The following is a 21,657-nucleotide window of genomic DNA, read 5'->3' on the forward strand; positions in this document are numbered from 1 at the left end:
GCTGCCTAATTAAGTGGCTTGTTATTTGGAAGTTTTTGAAATGATTGCCCCCTGGAGTTCCCCTGAGAAAAGAAAGCATCTGATTTCATTGACAAAGGGTGTCTTCACAGCCCATAAATTAAGAAGTTCGCTGGCTGCAATACAACAAACATTTACTGCACGCCACTACTTTTGTGGCACCACTGGGGGTGGGGGGACAAAACGTCTATGACTAGCAGCACCAAGATTTCTTGCAATTTTCTATCAATTAACTAAAACTTCATTGATAAGTGGGCTCCTTTGTAATTTGCATACCATTTTATATACACACATATATAAATGTATACAATCCATATTAGTCACACTCAGAAAAAACATGAGTGAAGTCTGGCCTGATATACCGTCCACGTTTCTAGCAATGAGCTTCTGAAATGCACTTTTTCGTGCATTCCAGAACAGACAACCAAAGTTTAAAAACAAACAAGTTTAAAAGTAAAAGATACACTGGTCGATTATAAAATAGGTATATTTATAATTCCCAAAAGATTATAAAACCAAGCCTTCAAAATTAATCTTCTGATGCTGTTCTACTTTCCAACACTTCGCTTTTTTCAATTTCCATCGCCAGTTGTTGAACGTTTGTTACACAGCTGAGTTCCGAGGAAAAACGGCTGTAACTGTTTAAAATGGGTACAATTGTTTAATTGAAGCAAAAATGCCACCAGGTTGGCTCCATCCTCAAATGCAGTCATCTGCGACAAGTGGAGGAGTCACACTAGAGGAATTTGGCGAGTAGATGGATCAAATAACTCTGAGGTGACGCGGAGAAAAGGTGCCAAACAACCCGCGCGCATGGGCGTTTCCGCAGGATTTCCCAAGATTCAAACTCGGCTCACGGTTTGCCACGTCCCCCTCGGGAGAATGTTAGGGACAGAAAGAGAAAGAAACGTCAAAAGTACGCAAACCGCGAGAATAAATAACAAAATACCAGGTTGTTGGGGATGGTCCCGCTTTAGTCCGCGGGCTGACCAACTGCCCGCAGTTGACCACGCGCGCGGCACCGCTCTGCGACCTCAGACTCCCCGGCGCCTCGCGCGGCGGTGACGCAGTCCCGGCAGCGGCGCGCTGACGTCACCGCGCGTCGGCTTGTTCCCTGTCAGGGCGCGGGGCTTCGGGATCGCTGAGCGGGAGCTGGCAGGGGACCGTCTCCCGCTGGCATCGCTCCTTTCGGGTGTGTGGAGGAGGCCGCCGGGCCGCAACGCCGTTATAGGTGTGCTGCCCTTGCAGTGAGGTGAGTGCAGCTGCTTCCGGGCCCGGGCGGCGCGAGGCGGTTTGGGGCGCGCGGGCCCCCACGGCTCACTTCCCAGAAGCTGCGGCCGGGCCGGCCGAAAGAAGCCATGGCTTGGGGCCTGCGGCCGGCGGGTCGAGGGTCTCAGTGGACTCTCTCTTCTCGTCGAAGCTTTTATTTCATTAGGAAGCTCCAACTTCAAGAGTTGCACTCGAAAATAATTTTTGAAAATTGACCTGTTTGCATGCTTGTCCTGGCCGCCGCCCACTTTTCTGGCCTTTGGACTTTAACCAAGACGTTTTCTCTTAGAGTGTTTGCAGGGTTTTCAGTATAGCCCTCGATATTCCTTTAATTTGTTGAAACAAAGACAGTTTTTCGTTTCATATTTAACTAAGATCTCATATTTAAGATAGTTTCAACTGCGTTCCATCTATTGTGTGCTGTGTGAAATAACTGCGAGAAATTAACGGGTAAATCCCATAGTTGCTCTTCTTTTCCATTCTATCCCTCCACCTTGCTACAATTCGCATAAAAAGGGCAAAATCCACAGTACGGTACTTGTGGATAAAAGTTATAATTTAAAGATACGATATCAAGTCCTGGTGTAACGAAAGCATTCATGCAAGTGGTCATATTCCCAAGGCCAGTGTTTTCACAGGCCATTGTGCAACGTTTTGTTTTCGAGGTGCTTTATGTGGTTGTTGTTTTGGAATTGGGAGGGAATCATAGAGTGTAAGGATTTATATTAATGAGTGCCTGATGCATTTTACTCTTACAGGTCAATTTGCCTAGTCCTGGAGAGACTTGAAATTAAAAAATAACGTTACTGTCTAATTATTGCTCTACTGTTGCTGATGGGGTACAGTGCCTTTCGTTACTGTCTGTTTTTGCCTCTAGCAAACTGCCAGAGATATTAGCCTTAATATTAAAAGTTGTCACCAGAAAAGGGAAGGAGACCAAGGACAAAATATTTTCCTCTGAGGAAATTTCCATCTGTTTTCAAAGTTGTATGTTTAAAAAGAAAAAAACATATGTATATATACAAACACACAATGCTATGGGGGCTATGTTGTATTTATTAAAACCTTTTATAATTAGAAAGTTTTGGTGACACATTGCTGGAATTAAGAGGTATCATCTAAAGTGTAAATCATTTTTAGAATTTACTGAATAAATTGAAGCGTCTATAAATTCTGTTTACCTTAAAAATGGTTTTCTAAAATAGGTTTTTTTGTTTGTTTGCTTGTTTGTTTGTTTGTTTTTCAGATTTACAGCCCTGAAGAGACTACTTTTTCCCCTCATTTTTTTTTTCTGCTGAAGCAATAAATCCCATTATGGAGACCCAGAAACTTTATAAAGGGATATAGTTTGATTTCTGTGGAGTGTAATTTTGTGTATGAATTGTATTTTTAAAATACGAAGGGTTTTCGTAAAGAAGGCTAGTATTAATTACTGGTACATTATGCATAAACAGTAATTCTTTTGGTAATACAATATTTTATTAAGCATTCGTGATAACACTAGAAAGGACAAGCTTTATCTTGATAAATTGATTTATCTTTAGTTACACAATGAATAATATAGATGCATGATCCTTAAGACAGGTTGATTTTTAAATGCAGTGTAGAAAGTTTCTGTGGAAATTCTATTAACTAGTTTTTGGAGAAAGTACCTTCGATTGATCAACTATAATAAAGTGGTATGCCAAGTTAGGAAATGGAAACATAATAATTAACAAAGATAGAAAAATTAGCAGTTTCTGAGCTTTAAGCAAAATTCATTTCTCTTGACATCGTACACTCTGTAACAGGTATAGGTTCAACAAAGCTTGTGTGTTATCATTCCCAAAAGTTGTTAGCTGAAACTAATATAGTCTACTTAAGTAAAAACCGATGATAAGCTGTGTGAAATTAGCCTTTAGATACGTGTGCCCATATGAAGACCTTAATTCTTGTTTATTAGATTAACAAGATTTTTTTTTGATAATCAAATTAAAGTACTTGTAGAGAAAGAAGCCTCCATATAGTTTTTTCTTATAACAAAATTAGTAAGTAATTGGCTTGATATTCAGGCTTTGTAGCTTGTAACCAAAAGCAAATTAAAAGTATAATTTAGGTACTATATAGTTGTTTAGAATTTTGAGAATATAAAGTTTGAAAAGTCAAGTCTTTTTTGAACATTTTCAGAGGTGTGTCAATTTCTTTCAGGCCATTAGCTTAGTATTACACCAAAGAATGAGCCATTAACACTTGAGTTACCTAAAAGAGTTAATATAATCTCAAAGAGTACTAAAGAGTATTTTGGTAATTTAGAAGCGATATCCATTCCACCTGAGTGTAAATCCAATAAAGGAGTGTAAATCCAATAAAGGAGTGAATTTCAGGTGCGAATCCAATAAAGGAGTGAATTTTACATAAGTAGGAGCCTATCATTTGATTGTTTTTTATAGTAAAAATCTAGTGTGAAGAGATGAGAAATTTCATGTGAAGGTTTTTATCTATCAAAAAGTAAAATCACTCATGCACAAAACTACCTCCCAACGACTTGTCCCAGGTCCCTCATATCAAAAAAATTAACAGTATAATGGAAGATAGCACCATCTTGTCAAATTGGACAATCGGCAACAAACACAAAATGAAATATGACTTTTCATGTGAACTCTACAGAATGTCTACGTATTCAACTTTCCCTGCTGGTGTTCCTGTCTCAGAGAGAAGTCTTGCTCGTGCTGGTTTTTATTACACTGGTGTGAATGACAAGGTTAAATGCTTCTGTTGTGGCCTGATGCTGGATAATTGGAAACAAGGAGACAATCCTATTGAAAAGCATAAAAAGTTGTATCCTAGCTGTAGCTTTATTCAGAATCTGGTTTCTCTTACTAATTTGGAATCCACCTTTAAGAATATTTCTCCGATGAGAAACAGTTTGACACATTCGTTATCTCCCACTTTGGAACATAGTGGCTCATCCAGTGGTTCTCATTCCAGCCTTTCACCAAACCCTCTTAATTCTAGAGCAGTTGAAGACTTCTCCCCATTGAGGACTAACCCCTACAGTTATGCAATGAGTACTGAAGAAGCCAGATTTCTCACTTACCACATGTGGCCATTAACCTTTTTGTCACCATCAGAATTGGCAAGAGCTGGTTTTTATTACATAGGACCTGGAGATAGGGTAGCCTGCTTTGCCTGTGGTGGGACACTAAGTAACTGGGAACCAAAGGATGATGCTATGTCAGAACACCGGAGACATTTCCCCAACTGTCCGTTTTTGGAAAATTCTCTAGAAACGCTGAGGTTTAGCACTTCAAATTTGAGCATGCAGACACACGCAGCTCGACTGAGAACATTTATGCGCTGGCCATCTAGTGTTCCAGTTCAACCTGAGCTGCTTGCAAGTGCTGGTTTCTATTATGTGGGTAAGATACAAACTAATATACAGCTTTACATTTTATCTGGTTTATTTTGATTTATATATTAGAATGTGAATTCATTTTAGTCTTTTATTTTCTTAAGGTCACAATGATGATGTCAAATGCTTTTGTTGTGATGGTGGCTTAAGGTGTTGGGAATCTGGAGATGACCCATGGGTAGAACATGCCAAGTGGTTTCCAAGGTAATTGTTTTTAAAGATACTCACAAAACTGCTTAAAGAAGTAGGCATGCTTTCATGGTTAAGTTCACATCTCAATATAACAAAGCTTCTCTTACACCATTGGAGAATTAGCCTTTTAAAACACCAAATTTGAAAAATATGATAGAATGTTCTGTGTACTCTTCTTTCGTAAGCCATGTATTCAGGATATAGTTTAACTTGACTCATTTACAATTGCTGTACATTTCATTTATATCATTTCTCATTTTGCTTTAAAGAAGACTTAAAGATTACAGAGATGTAAAACAGAACCAGGAGAACATCGGTTAGAGTTAGGAAGGGAAAAGGAAAACAAGAAGGGACCTAAAATGGATTTAGGAATAAGATAAATATAAAAATGCATATAATAAAGCCTGATTGTTAAGTCTGATTATAATTGTATTTTTTTCTGTGCAGTTTTATCGTGTGATGTCACCTATCTCCTTTTAGTCACTCTCTTGCAGTATCTTATTTTTAGAAAGAATTTAGAGGCAGTGTTGTTAGTAGAAATAGAATTAGAAATTAACTGTTTTTGTTATTGAGTAGTTATGTGAACTTGGATAAGTTGTGTGATGTCTTTGAGACTGTTTCCTCTTCAGTAAAATGAGGCAGTTAGATAATTTGTTTAAATTGTGATCAGACATACATGCCTAAAATTAACCATTTTAACCATTTTTAAGTGTATAGTTCTGTGGAATTAAAGTACATTCACATTGTTTAGTAGTCATTACCACCATCCATTTCCAGAACTTCCCAAGCTGAAACTTGTACTCATTACACTAACTCACCATTTACCTGGCCCCTCAACCCCTGGCTACCGCCATTCTACTTTCTGTCTCTATGAAATTTGACTACTCTAGGTACCTCTTGTAAGTGGAATCATATAATATAGATAATGTTTTGACCTGTGAGTGCCTTTCACAATAAAGAGGAATCTCTTAAACCTCTTTAACCTCTTTAGGAAATTAAAAAATCCTTTTGTCATTTTTGCTTAAGATAAAAAAGAAATTTGAAGTAATAAATATTTTATTATGGATCAGTATGTTGTTAAAAGTTGTGTTTTAAAATTTTATCTTTACTATTTAGAATATATCAAGGTAAATTTTGACTTTCTGAAACATGACATATTTTGTTTAAATAATTTATGTAGGGAAAAACGTCAGAATTTTTAATGACTTAATGTTTGGTTTTATGGGGTTGTGTACATATAATTTGAAATTAATACTGTATGAAAAAGACAAAAACAGCTTTCCATTTCCAGTGTTTGAACTGCTGCATTTTGTCCTTTATAAAGCAAAACAAAATCTTGGCTTACTTCTGTAATTTGTGTTTTGTTTTAAATGGTTAAATAAGGGAAAAAGCTTAGGAGTGCTTTTTTTTGTGAACACTTCTGAAAACAAATTTTAATTGTGAATTGTCTTTAATTTTAGTAAAGGAAAAACCAAAATTGATAATTGTTATCAGTATATTTTAACATATTTCATTTATCAAATATTTGGGTGCCTACTGGATACCATTTTAGATGCTGAGGATATGTAACAGTAAATAAGACAAAGAAATCCAAAAATCCCTGTCCCCGTGGACTTTATTGGCGGAAGGGGCAGTCAGGGTTTATTATACTTCCTGTCTTTAATCATTATTACTATAAATCAGTCCCAGAAAAAAAAATTTTTTTTAACTATAAAGATCAAAACACAATGACAACTAGCTAGCTGTGTTATTTGGGTGATAAACTTGTCTTGAGCATGTTTATAGGATCTTTACTAAATTCTACCTATTCACCAGTTGAGGTATATTTGGGTTGTTTCTGGTTTGGAGCAATATGCATAAAAGCTGCTCTAAACATTAATAAACATTTGTGGACACATGTTTTTATTTTGGGGGGGGGAATGCTTATAGGTGTTATTGGTGGGTTGTATGGCAAGTTTTGTTTTTAACTTTATAGAAACTGCAAAATTATCTTCTGAAGTGGCTGTACCACTTAAAATGTTAAATTTCTACCTGCAGTGTATGACACCTCCAGGTTTTCAAAATTCTTAACAACACTTGGTATTGTCAGTCTTTTTTTACTTTAGCCATTTTAAGAGATGTGTACATAGTGGTATTTCACTGTGATTTTAAGTAGTTTAATTTTTAATGATGGTAAGCTTCTTATTTGCCATCTATACATCTTTGTGAAGTGTCTATTCAAATCTTTTGCCCATTTTTAAGTTTTCTTTTTTTTTAATATTTGCAAGTTCATAATGTACTCTGGATACAGTCCTTCAGATGTGTTTTGCAGACTTTGAGTCAGTGGCTTGTTTTTTCATTTTCTTAACTGTCTTGATGAACAGAAGTTTTTAACTTTGTCAATGTCAGTTTATCATTTCTATCTTTTATAGATTATGCTGTTGGTGTCTTATCTAAGAAATATGTACCTAAACTAAGGACAAAGAAGATTTTCTCCTGTGTTTTCTCCTAGAAGTTATATTATTTTACATTTTACATTTATATATGATTCATTTTTAGTTTATTTTTGTATGGACATAGGTTGAAGTTCATTGTTTTTTGCACATGGATATCTAGTTGTCTAGCACCATAGATTGAAAAACAAAGGAATGAAATGGAAACAGATGTGATGTGAACTTCCTAGTAGTTTGAAAACAAGTATTTGGGAAAACTGTTAAATTATATATAGGTGAAAAGATGTGATTCATTATTTTTTGGAAGAAGGGTTTGTGCTTCAAATATAGAAGAGTGGACACTGGGGAAAGATTAGCAGTTATTATATTGTGAAGATAATATTTTAGGAATACTGAATTATAGTTTCTGAGACTATGTTAAGCCCCAAAGTAAATTGTCTAGAATAGCATTTTTTAAGCCTCAGTTTGTGATCCTTTGTAGGTCTAGACTCTTTTATTGTTGTTATTGTGTTAATGGAATTAAATAGAAAATATCGGAAAGCCACTTTTCTAGAATGATTGGGTTATATTTTTGGTATAAAACAAACAAAAAATTTTCTTTTAATGTTTAGGTGTGAGTTCTTGATACGCATGAAGGGACAGGAGTTTGTTGATGAGATTCAAGCTAGATATCCTTATCTTCTTGAACAGGTAAATAACTTTTTATAATTGGCAATATCAGATTCTCCTAAATAATAATTATAAAAATATCATTAGAAATGATATTTACATCTGTTTTCTTATTATAGTTAGGTTTTGTAAGCATATTAATGACACATTTAATTTTTATTTTTGTAACTACCTTGTTTGTTCAAAGCTTTTTAAAAAAATTACTTTTTGAAAATCACTTGACATGGTACTTACTATACAATTTGTGGTAGAGTTGGAGGAGGGTCTTTAGTGTCCCTCCATCTTTTTCCGAAAAATAAACAAAAAATAAGTTGTCAGGAATTTGGAACCTCTGAGGGTGATCTGGGTGAAATATCACTTTCTGAATGGAATGAGAAATCATTAATGCTTTTTTTTTACTTTCCTGAAACTATAGAAATACTTGAATTCAATTTGGAAGTAGATGAAGTGTAAGGAAATTTTTATGATGATTAAGGTATAAAACAAAGCAAAGTGAAGTATTATATAAATTACCTAGTTTTCAAAAGAGTTGTGCAGTACTTAATGGAAACTTATCATAATGTTGCTTTGTTCAGGTTGTTTGAGATTTCTGATTTTACCTATTAATTTTTCTCCTGTTTGATAGCTGTTGTCAACTTCGGACACTCCTAGAGATGAAAATGCTGATCCACCAAGTATGTATGAAAATATATAGAATGGAAATTTTTGTAAGAATGTTAAGAATGAAAAATATGTAAACAAAGGATTTCTGAGGTCATAGGAAGAAAAGGTTGGGAAGTTAACTAATAAATGTTATGTGTCTGTTAAGATTAATGACACCGTTAGAAGATTCTTGGAATTATACTATTCTTAAAGTGCTGACATTCCAACTGGGGAGACAAAACACATGTAAAAGAAAAACAATGATAACAAATAGTTTAAAGAATACCAATGAAAGGTGCAAATAAGCCCTCCAAGGAGGAAAAGTTGTTTGCTGTAAGCTAGTATATTTGAAAAGTCCCAGTTCACATAGGATTTAAGAATTGGGGCTAGATGTTAGGTACTTGCCAGGTAAATAGTATTATAGTGCAAGGCTAGGAAATATATCTTCTGGTTAGTATTTAATTTTCGCCACATCTGATATTTAGTTAATGTATTAACGTACATATGTTATGGTGTCCAAAATAGTAAAGATAGTAGTCCATTGTTTTCTACACTAATAATGTTTAGGATGGGTTGGTCTGTTCTTGGCACATCACTTCAAAGAGGGATACTGGCAAATTTGTAGCAGAACCAGAAAAAGGTGAATAAAATGTATAAGAATCCTACAAACCATGGCTTAGGAGGGTTGTTGAGAATTTGGTTGGCAGTAGCTACTTGGAAAAGAAAAATAGTTACGTGGGTATATGATAACTGTCTCCTGTATAATAGAACTGGAAAAGATAAGACAGTAGTGCTGACTGTTCTTACTTTAAATTTGTAGCAACAGCTTTCTAGTGGGCTGTCCTGCATTCCTACTGCAGTTCCCTAATAACAATCACTATGCTAAACTTCCAAATGACTATTTCACATTTTCTCCATAAGTTTCTTTCTTTTTTTTTTTTTTTTTTAGGTGAGGCAAGCCTAGGTTGACCTCACAGATTGCAAGGACCTTGTGAGCTTACAATCCCTTATTTTTTTATTTTTTATGCCTACCGCACCTGGTCTTCCTAGGTGATCTCCCATCCAAGTACTAATGAGGCCCAACCCTGCTTAGCTTCCGAGATCAGACGGGATTGGGCTTGTTGGGGGTAGCATGGCCATAGACTCTCCATAAGTTTCTGACGCTCTCTTTCTTACCTTAGTCTTAGCTCATAACCTTATTTCACTGAGAAAAATAAAAGAATCAAAAGAGAACTACTTAATCTTCTCACCAGCAAAACCACCAGTCTATGTAATGTACCCATATACTCTGCTTTCTGTTCTTTTATGACGACTGCATTGTCCTTGCCCTTATCTAAGTTCAACTCTTCCACTTGTCCTCTTTCCTCTGAATCTCATCCCCTAGTGTCAACTTAAGAACTTTGCTTTGGCAGTAGTCTACCCTCTCTTACATAATGGATCTTTAAGTTTGTCTTGAATCATTTATTTCAGCATACAAACATACTTTTGCCAGTCCTAACAAAACATTTTCATGAACTTATGTTGCCATCTTACGGTTGTCTCATTTCTCTGTTTCCTTTTACAACAAAAAGCCTAGAGAGATTTATCTGTGCATACTTTCTTCTTCATCTTCCATTCTTCTTTTAACTTGTTCTGCTAAAAACTATTCTTGTTTTCGTCAACCAGTGTCACCATAATAAAAAAGAGATTAAAAAAAAAACCTATTCTTGTCAGTCGCCGAGAACCACCATCTTAGCAATCCACTACTTGACCTGTTATCCGCATTTGAAACAGTTGAGTATTTCATCCTCCCCCCAGCTTTATTGAGATATAATTGACTTACAACATTGCGTAAGTTTAAGATATACACTGGCATAATTTGATACACATTGCAAAATAATTACCATATTAAGGTTAGTTATTACATCCGTCACCTCACACAATTTTTTTTGTGGTGAGAACATTTAAAATTCTTGTAGTAACTTCTAAGTATTCAATTCAGTATTATTATAGTCACTGTGCTGTATGTTAGATCTGCAGAACTTATAACTTATTTCTCTTATAAGGTCCATCCATTTCATCATAGTGACAGGATTTCCTCCTTATCGGTAAATAATATTCCACTGTATGTATGTGTACATGTAGTCACATTTTTTTTATCCATTCGTCTATTGATGGACTCTTAAAGGTTGTTTCCATGTATTGGCTACTATGAATAATGCTACAGTGAATATTGGGGTGCAGATATCTCTTCAAGATAGTAATTTATTTTCCTTTAGATATTTACACAGAAGTGGTATTGCTGGATCATATGGTTCTATTTTGAATTTTTTGTGCGACCTCCACACTTTTTTTTTTTTTTTGGTGCCGAAACCTGGGAACAAACCCTTCACACTTTTTTACATAATGGCTGCTCCAATTTACATTCCCACCATCATTGCACAAGGGTACCCTTTATTCCACAGCATTGCCAACACTTATCTCTGGTCTTTTTCTGATAATAGCCATTCTGAAGGTGCGAGATGATATCTCATTGTAGTTTTGATTTGCATTTCCTAGTGATTAGTGATGTTGAGCATCTTTTTATGTACCTATTGGCCATTTGTATATCTTTGGAAAAGTGCCTCTTCAGGTCCTCTGCCTATTTTCTAATTAGGTAGTTTGGTTTTTTTGCTATTGAGTTGTATGAGTTTCTTATATTATTTTTGATATTAACTCCTTATCTGATACATAGTTTGTAAATATTTTCTTCCATTCTGTAGATTACCTCTTCAGTTTGTTGATGGTTTCTTTTGCTGTGCTGAAGATTTTTGCATTTGTTGCTGGTGCTTTTGGTGTTATTTCCAAATAATCATAGCCAAGGCCAATGTCAAGGAGCTTTTTCTCTCTCTTTTCTTCTAGGAGTTTTATAGTTTCAGGTTCAAAATCTAAGTCTCTAATCCATTTAGAGTTAATTTTTATGAATGTTATAAGATAGTCTATTTTCATTTTTCTCTATGTGCATATCAGTTTTCCCAGTACCATTTATTGAAAAAACTAATACATGACAAGGGAGCCAAGAATACTCAGTGGGTAAAAGAATTGCTGACAGAATTGCTTCTGGAATTGCAGTCATGTTTGGTTGAAGCTGTTACAAGGCGCTCTTGCCGGGTCTGTGGTGGGATCCATGATGGGCTTGTTAACAAGAATTTGGGCTGGCGTGGTCTGGTCCCTTGGTGGATGGGACTACCTCCAGTATAGTTTTTGTTTTTGTTTTTAATCCAGTCAGCCATTCTGTGTCTTTTTATTGGAGAATTTAGTCTGTTTACATTTAAACTAATTATTGATAGTTAAGGACTTACTGTTACAATTTTAATTGTTTTCTGACTTTTTAAAGTTTCTTTGTTCTTTTTTTGCTGTCTTCCTTTCTGATAAATTTTTCTTTGGGTTTACCATGAGACTTACATAAAATATCTTAAAATTATAACAGTTTATTTTAAGCTAATAACAGTTTACCTCGATCATATAGAATAATTACATTTTCACTTCTCTTTACTCCACATTTTACAATATGGATGTTATATGTTATATCTTTTCATATTTATGCATTAGCAAATTATTGTAGCTATAGTTATTGTTGTCTTTTAATATTTGTACTAGAGATAAAAGTGATTTACACAGCATTGTTACAGCATAGGGTGTTCTTATTTTGACTGTATTTACCTTTACCAGTAAGTTTTACACTTTTATATGTTTCATGCTGTTACTTAGCATCCCTTCATTTCAACTTGAAAAAATCTCTATCAATTTTTGTAAAGCAAGTCTAGTATTGATGGACTCCCTGAACTTTTGTCTATCTGGAATGTCTTTATTTCTCTTTCACTTCTGAAGGACAGTTTTGAAAGTATTCTTGGCGGTTTTTGTCTTTTAGCACTTTGACATATCAAGTCAGTCTCTTCTGTCCTGTAGGTTTTCTGCAGAGAAATCTGATGATAGCCTTAGGGGGTTCCCTATTTGTGACAAGTTGTTTTTCTCTTGCTTCTTTCAAACTTCTTTCTTTATCTTTGACTATTAACATTTTAATTATGTGCCTTGGAGTAATCCTGGGATTGATCTTGCTTGGGATATTTTGAGCTTATTGTTCCTAGATATCTATGATTTAGGAAGTTTTCCTTCTTTTTTAAAAAATTATTATTTCTTTACTTTCTACCCCTTTCACACTCTCTTCTTTTAGGGCTCCCATGATGTGAGTGTTCATTTATTTGATAGTGTTTCATCATCGCATAGGCTTTCTTCATTCTTTTCATTCTCTTTTCTTTTTGTTACTATAACTGGCTAATTTTAAATGCTCTGCGTTTGAGTTCTCTGATTCTTTCTTCTGCATGACCAAGTCTGTTACTGAATCTTTCTATCGAATTTTTCAGTTCCGTCATTGTATTCTTCAAGCTCCAGGATTTCTGTTTGGTTCTTTTTTATGGTTTCTATTTCTTTATTAAACTTATAATTTTGTTCATGTGTTTTCCTCATTTCGTTTAGTTATCGTTCTTTGGAATTTCATTGAGTTTCTTTAAGATGATTATTTTTGTTGTCAGGCAAATCAGTTGTCAGACAAATCATAGCTCTCCATTTCTTGAGTTGGTTACTAGAACATTATTAGTTTATTTTGGCGGGTCATACTTGCCTGATTTGCATGATACATGTCGCCTTGCCTTGCTGTCTCTGCATGTGAAGGAGCATGCATCTCTTCTATTCTTTACAGACTGGTTTTGGCAGGTAAAACTCTTCTTCTGTAGGGTCCCCTGGCTGACAGAATTACTTCTGGAATTGCAGTCATGCTTGTTTGAAGCTGTTACAAGGCGCTATTGCTGGGTCTGTGGTGGGATGCATGGTGGGCTTATTACCAAGAGTTTGGGCTGGTGTGGATCATATCTGGTCCCTTGGTGGATGGGACTACCTCCAGTACATTGTTCAGTAGGCTATTATTGGGACAGTGGTCTGCTTCAGTGTCCACAGTTGGGTTCCAGACGGTGGGCCTATTGCCAGATATGCAGATGAATGTGGTTCCCTCCAGGTCCCTGGGAGGGCTCCTGTCTAGACACTGGATTTGTCCCTTGATGGGCAGGATGGGCTCTGGACCATGGCTGAGAGGGGCTGGAACCAATCCTCAGAGCTGTTTCAGGTTCTGTAGCCAAGACTGAAGTCTTGTAGACCTAGCTCTGGAATCATGGATGGGCATGGCTCCTATGAGGTCCCTCAGTGGATCGGAATGCTCCTTAACTGTGGTTAGGAAGACTGAAGTTGTTTTAGGATCTCCTGAGGTACAAACAAAAGTGTCTCCCACCAGGTCCCTGGCTAGCAGTACTGCTGTGGACTGGGGCTGAGAGAGACTGGAGTCAAGTATAGGACTATTTTAGGACCTCTGGGTGCTATTGGGAGTGTCACTTGTTGGGTCCCTGTGCCAGCAGGACTGTGGACTGCAGCTGGGATGGGTTGGAGCAGTCTGGTGGGTTTACCTCCGGTGGCTCCTGGACCATGGCTGGATCCAGTTCATAGGCAACTTCCATGTCCACAGCCAGTACCGAGGTCTGTATGCCTTTTACCCAAAGCAGAGTGGACCCGGCTCCTCTCCATTCTCTTGCTGTGTAGTGTTGGTGACAAGAATAAGTTAAATGGGATTATAGCCAAGACCTGAAGAGTATGAAGTTGTTTCTGAGTCTGTAGGCAGGACCATGGTCAGTGAGTCAGCTGCTCAGTTACTGGCCTGTCTTAAGACAGCTCTCCTTGGTCTTGGATTGCATTGAGGTTTCATATCTTCTGGCTGGATCTCAAAGCTCCCACAAAGGCACTTTGTCCGTGGATGGATTCCAAATTGTTTTTGATGGAGTATATGAACAGGAAAGATCTTATTTGGCAGTCTTGCTGACGTCATTCTCCTTCATTTCTTCTTAAGACATCTTGGCTTCCCAGACACTACACTCTTGGTTTTTCCCTATTTCCCTGGTTGATTATGAATAGTCTCATTTGGTGACTACTCCTTTTTCAGACCTCTAAATGCTGTAATACCTCTCAGTGCTCAGCCCAGGTTTATTTCTCCATTTTCTGAGATCCAGGTTGGCTTGTCCAACTAACTACCTGTTTAAGTTTCTGCTTGGTTATAACGGTTATGTCAGAGTTCATATGACCAAAGCAAACATTTTCTCCCTGTCCTTTAGCCCTCAGATGCTCCTTCTCTGGTCTTCCCCATCTCAGTTAATGGTACCCACTTGCAAATGTCAAAAGTTGACTCAAGTTAGGCATTATTCCTGATTCCTCTCTTTACTTCGTATATTTAATCTATCGGAAGGCCTTTCATCTCTATAATATGCCCCAAATCTTACCATTTTTCTCCTTTTCCACTTCTACCAACCTAATCCAACCTGCTATCACCTTATGTTATAATATTCTAACAGGTCTCCCGGATTCTATTTTAATTTATTAAAGTTTATTACCAAGCTGCCAGAATCATCTTATGAAAAAGAAGTCAGATTTTATTAGTCGCCTGCTTAAAACCCTTTTAGAATAGTCTGGCAAACTTAGAATAAAATATAAACTTCTCTCAAGGCTCTGTATGATGTGTGCATCACCTTCCTCTCTCACTTTTCCTGAATATATCAAGCTTTACTGTTGACTTCAGGTTTTACACTTGCTGTTTTCTTTGCCTGGAAGACTTCTTTTAGATATTCTCATAGCTCACTCCTTTTTATCACTCAAGTATTTGTTCTAGTATCATTTCTTAAGATAGGGTTCCCACATACATTTGAGCAAAGGAGCATAGTACATACACTTTGTATGTACTATTGCATATTTATATGTTTATTATATCAGTTTTCCAGCAGATGGCAGTAAATTGTTTTAAAGAATGATGTCTTTTTGTAATTTTCACAGAGTACTATATTGGCTATCATTGACCCTCTTACCAGAAAATGCTTCCATGATCACCCTATCTAAATTGTCTTCTTGCCTCTTAGTTTGTTTTAAACACCTTATACTTGAGAGCATCTGTCACAATCTGAAATCATATTATTTTGTTTACTTCTTTAACCATATATATATATTTTTGTGAACCAGTCTTCTATTTTACTGTACTTCCTGTCTTTGTTACTCTTGCTGCTTCATCTTTCATTTCTTTAGATTCTGTTCATCTTCAAGTCAAAGGTCTAATGCCACCTTTTCCATAAAGTCTTTGTTGATTTCCCCCACTTTCCTGGCTTAAGTAAGTTAATTTCATACTTGTAAATTGTGTAGCATATTGGTTTCTAAAATAACTTTACATCAGAATCATTTAAAAGATACAGATTCCTAAGCCCCATCCCTACTATTTCATTAAGCAGCTCTGGAATATAGCTTGGGAAGTGGTATTTTAAAATAGTACAGCATATTATTTAACCCCAATTTGATCCTGATCAAGTTCAAACTTTTGTTGGGATTATAGGTAGTTGGTGCATCTCGCTCATCTCCCTTACCAGGATACATAAGCAGCATGAGAGTAAAGACTATGTCATAGTCATTATTTTTCCACATGTTTTTATATTTGTGGAATTTAACATTGTTAAATGTGTTTTCAACTAGTTGTTCATTTTGGACCTGGAGAAAGTTCTTCAGAAGATGCAGTCATGATGAATACACCTGTGGTTAAAGCAGCCTTGGAAATGGGTTTCAGTAGAAGCCTGGTAAAACAGACAGTTCAGAGTAAAATCCTAACAACTGGAGAGAATTACAAAACAGTTAATGATATTGTGTCAGCACTTCTTAATGCTGAAGATGAAAAAAGACAAGAGGAGAAGGAGAGACAAACTGAAGAAATGGCATCAGGTATTTGGGAATGTTAGTCAAGTGCATTATTTCTCAGTGAGGCTCATAGGACTGTCTTATATGTTGCAGGACAGTTAGCATCCTTGTATGTTTACTAACTCCTGGTAGTTCCCAGTCATTTCCAAACTGCATATGCCCTTCTTCACTGTGGGCAGTGGACCACCCTACTTGAGAACCACTGACTATAGCTTTTTTCTATATGTTTATTTTCCAGTAATGTTCTCTGATATATGTTAATCAGAAGATTTTAGCATAACCCTTTTTTTGAGCTATATTTATTCTTTAAGACAAATTTAAGTTATGAAAAAGCAAGATTTTAAAGTCAAATGCAGGTCTTATTTCTCTTGAAGTTTCTTCAAATCATATTCCTAATATGGCATTTGACTCTCTAATCCTTGTAAGTGATCCTGAAACAAAAAATAGAACTGATGATGAAATCCTAGGGCTTGATAAAAAGCCCCTGTCTAACCTAAGGATAGGGAACTGATTTTGGTTTTCATCTAGATTGTTAAGTCTCAGATTTCCCAAAACAAGTCTTTTGAATAATCATTCCTTCGACAAGTATTTATTGAGCATGAACACTTGTGCCAAATACTATGCTAATCATGGTGCTTGCTCTCAGCTTATAGACTAGCTGTGGAGACTAGTATGTGAAAGATAAGAGATAAAGAGCCGGCAGAGGTTAAGGTTGCATATACAGTGTAAACTGGGGTATTTGAATTGGGAGACACTTTTTCTGTTTAAGCTTATAAGTATTAATAGGATTAGTTTAAGGGAACCTTACTGTGTGGCCATGTAGCAGAATGTTTAAAACCTGACTCTAAACTGAGACAGATATGTCTTTAAATCCTGGCTCTCTCAGTTACCAGGTTGGCAATTTATTTAACCAGACTTCAGCTTTCTCATCTTTAAAATGGGTATAATCATAATAGTGCAAATCATGTGGAATTAAATGAGATGTTTCAAATAAAACAGTTTAGTACAGTGCCTAGCACATCAAAAATTTTTGCTAAGTAGATTGATTTGGGAAGTGGGAGGGGCTTAGTGAAAGGCCTGAGCAGAGTGAAAACTTTTAAGGGTGGTTAAGCAGTAATAAAACACAGGTTAAATGAACTCACTGTAATCTAGTCACCAATGTTTTGTTACTGTCTCTTCGTGAGGCTCAGAGAATAATCTCGAATTATGGATTTGGAATTATGGATTTCTCAATAGACAAGGTCAAAGAAGGAATAGGGAAGAGTTTGGGGTGCTAATAAAAGATCATTGAAATGCCTGGCTGAATTGGTTTTAGAATCTAGATGAAAACCAAAACCAAAATTGGTATATCTAGACTAGAACTGGAAGTAAACGAAGCTGGGAGACAGCTCTTAATAGTGGAATTGGGAATGACATGTTAATATTTAAAAAGGTAGATAACAAATTTGAGGTCAATTATTAAGGTGAAAGGATAAGTTGTGATCAGAGAAGGGAATTTCATAGTTTTGAGTTGAGCATTTCACTTCTAGAAAGAAGTAAAAGGGGAGAGAAAATAGACTTCACTTTTCACAACTTAGTTCTCATTAAACTTATAAATGTAAAGTTTTGTTTGTTTGTTTGTTTTAAGGCCAAAAACAGGCAGTTAAATATAATGGAGATTGGGACAACCAAAAGAAGGAAGTTTCTGAAAAATACCTCGGGAATTCATGCCTATGTTCCATAAATATAGGAAATTAAATGGATTCGATGTGATTTGAGATTAAAGGAGAAAACATTTGCTTTTAAAAAAAGATTAGGCTTGATTCATATGCAGTTTGTTTTTTTAATTGGTATAAACCTAGCCATTAATAATAATAATACCAATAATATTAGTACCAAAATAATATTGGTAGTTGTGTACCAGATATTATGCCAAATACTTATTTAATCCTCACAACGAGAGGTACTATTATCTTTTGAGAGAGGTACTATTATCTCTATTTTATAGATGAGGGAACTAAGGTATCTGGAGGTTAGGCACACAGCTAGTAAGTGGCTAGGCCCGCACAGGAATCTCTATCTTTCCTGACTTTATAGCTTAGACTCTAACACTGCAGTACAGTAGTTCCTTCTTATCCATGGGGTATACATTCCAAGAACCCCAGTGGATGCCTGAAACTGCAGGTAGTGCTGAACCCATATTTACTATGTTTTTTCCTGTACATTAATACCTATGTTAAAATTTAATTTATAAATTAGGCACAGTAAGAGATTAATAACATTAAATAATAAAACTATAATAATATACTATAATAAAAGTTATGTGAATGGCTTTGGGGCCATTATTAAGTAAAATAAAGGTTACTTGAACACAGCACTACAATTCTGTGACAATTGATCTGCTAACTTAGTGACTAATGTGTGGGTAGCATATATAGCATATATACACTGGACAAAGGGATGATTCACATCACAGCTGCAACAAAGTGAGATTTCATCCCCCTACTCAGGATGGTGCTCAATTTAAAACTTATGAATTGTTTATTCCTGGAATTTTTCATTTACTGTTTTCAGACTGTGGGTAACTGAAACAGTGGAAAGTGAAACCCCAGTTAAGGGAGGATTACTGTACTGCTTCATAAGCATGGAGTTGAAAAGAACACTAGGAGACCTGGTTCTTCAACTTATGGTTCCTGTGACCTTGAACAGGTTACTCATTCTTTTTTGAGTCTTTTTCTCCCTATTTGAAAATGAGAAGCAGTCATACCTACCTTGTTTAATTGACAGGAACTTTATATCAAATAAGACAGTTTACATAAGAAGTGCTTATAAAAGTAAAGTGATATGTATCTTTTTGAATTAGGTTTTCATTCTCTTTGAATGAATATCCAGAAATGGAATTGCTGGGTTGAATGATACATCTATTTTTTAGATTTTTGAAGACTCTCCGTTCTGTTTTTCATAGGGGCTATACCAGTTCGAAGTCCCACAAACAGTGCACAAGGATTCCCTTTTCTCTATATCCTCACCAACACATGTTCTTTGTTGACTTGTTGATAATAGTCATTTTGATAGGTGTGAGGTGGTATGTCATTGTGGTTTTGATTTGCATTTCCCTGATTAGTGATGTTGAGCATCTTTTCATACGTCGGTTGGCCATTTACATGTACTCTTTGGAGAAATGTCTTCTGCCAATTTATACCTCCTATTGTAAGGTATAAAAATGTTGAATCACTATATTGTACAGCTGAAACTAATCTAACCAATATAAGATTTTATAGCAATTATACTTAAATTAAGAAAAAAATTTTTTAAGTAAAGTGACATAATGCAAATAGAAGTTAGTATTCCATGGGAGGAAAGTACAGAGGTGCGAAGTTTTTACTGTCTTCTAACATTCTCTGCTTGCTTTCAACACAATAAAGAAAAAGCAAGATTCTAAACATGTAAATATATTGACTATAAAAAGACAATAAACAGATCCTACCTGTATACTATATAATATACCTTTGCTAAGTCTTCTGGAAGTTTTCCAAATGACAGACATTAATGTGCAAACAAGTAATTTTGTCCCTCTTTTTAGTAGGAGTACTTTAAAATCTAATGGATTTTTTTTCTTTCTTTCTTTCTTTTTAAATGAAGATGATTTGTCATTAATTCGGAAAAATAGAATGGCTCTCTTTCAACAGTTGACGTGTGTGCTTCCTATTCTGGATAATCTTTTAAAGGCCAATATAATTAATAAACAGGAACATGATATAATTAAACAGAAAACACAGATACCTTTACAAGCAAGAGAACTTATTGATACTGTTTTAGTTAAAGGAAATGCTGCAGCCAACATCTTCAAAAACTGTCTAAAAGAAATCGACTCTGCGTTATATAAGAACTTATTTGGTGAGTTTTTTGGTAAAAATTTTTTAGAAATCCTTGGAATTATGTTCATCTTTGTATTTGACAAACAGTAAATCTAATTAGCAAACTATAGTCTATAATTTAACATGTTCTAAAAAACTTTGCCCAAGTAGTATGGCTAAATATTTTCTGATAATATATACCTAGAATCTTTGTTGTTCAATAAATAGTAGATAAAACAAGATAGGTAGTGGGTTAAGCAGTGTCGTATTTGGTAAAGTGATGCTTTTTGTATGTTTATCTTTCCTCAGTGGAAAAGAATATGAAGTATATTCCAACAGAAGATGTTTCAGGTAAAACAAAAAGACTTAAGACCAATGTGAAATTATTATTTAATTATTAATTTAAAAAATCTATTATTTTTTTTAATGGGAGGTAAAGTAGGAACAGTTTCACTAAAGTTTTGTTGTTGTTACTAGGTTTGTCACTAGAAGAACAATTGAGGAGATTGCAAGAAGAAAGAACTTGTAAAGTGTGTATGGACAAAGAAGTTTCTATTGTATTCATTCCTTGTGGTCATCTGGTAGTATGCCAGGAATGTGCCCCTTCTCTAAGAAAATGCCCTATTTGCAGGGGTATAATTAAGGGTACTGTTCGTACATTTCTCTCATAAAAAAATAGTTTATATGTTAGCCTTTATGTAAAAATCTTTAAAATATTGTTGAACATTTGACGCCATCTAAAGTAAAAAAGGAATTATTGGTTCTTTAATTAGTAACATATGTGTTCTACCCTGCTTTGGTACTAGTAATGTTGTTTCAAAAAGTTGTATTGTATATTGTATTTAATCTTAATCTCTGTTTATATGAAAGGGAAGATTTATGTTTGATAGGCTATTGTGCACATGTGTGAACATAGAAATTAAAGAAGTAGTCTCAGTGCTATTATGTATAATTTCAGGAGTGACTGAATTTGGTATTCTTTCTGAAAGCTTTGAGTACTACATTATAGTATACTTTAAAAACTGGAAACTAGGAACTCTGGAGTTTATCAGTTATGGTGTCAGATTTTCTTTGGTGATTTTCACTTGTGTAGTAAAATAAGAGTTTTCCTTTAACTGATAAATAAGCTTTTCTCTGATTTGTGAGAAATATCTTAATAAAGTTCTTTAAAAAGACTACATCATCAATTTTTTTTCCTTGATTTAAAAAATAATTTTAATATGTCTTTATAGGGTTATCAGGATTAAGTGAGATAACATACATAAAGCATAGTACCTGTCACATCGTAAGCATTCAAATGCTAGCTGTTAGATAAAAATTAGACTATTGAAACAAATTACTAAGATTTTTAATGAAAATTATTGGGGTAACATTCGTTAATGAAATCAAATAAGTTTCAAGTGTACACTTCAATAATACGTCA

The 21,657-nt window shown here is 35.3% G+C and overlaps 1 protein-coding gene and 1 pseudogene across 1 annotated transcript; one reads left to right on the forward strand and one right to left on the reverse strand.

Moving 5' to 3' along the window:
- Window positions 1-866: 866 nt before the first annotated feature.
- Window positions 867-21,412, forward strand: BIRC2 (baculoviral IAP repeat containing 2). The gene is made up of 9 exons (XM_011369438.2): window positions 867-1,270; window positions 2,534-4,685; window positions 4,783-4,882; window positions 7,914-7,992; window positions 8,597-8,645; window positions 16,180-16,422; window positions 20,020-20,274; window positions 20,544-20,585; window positions 20,712-21,412. The coding sequence occupies exons 2-9, from the start codon at window positions 3,851-3,853 to the stop codon at window positions 20,903-20,905; spliced, it is 1,797 nt and encodes a 598-aa protein (XP_011367740.1). The 5' UTR covers window positions 867-1,270; window positions 2,534-3,850; the 3' UTR covers window positions 20,906-21,412.
- On the reverse strand, window positions 9,639-9,757 carry LOC111745213 (annotated as a pseudogene).
- Window positions 21,413-21,657: the final 245 nt, after the last annotated feature.

The sequence above is a fragment of the Pteropus vampyrus genome, unplaced genomic scaffold, assembly GCF_000151845.1.
Source record: "Pteropus vampyrus isolate Shadow unplaced genomic scaffold, Pvam_2.0 Scaffold148, whole genome shotgun sequence".
NCBI lineage: Eukaryota > Metazoa > Chordata > Mammalia > Chiroptera > Pteropodidae > Pteropus > Pteropus vampyrus.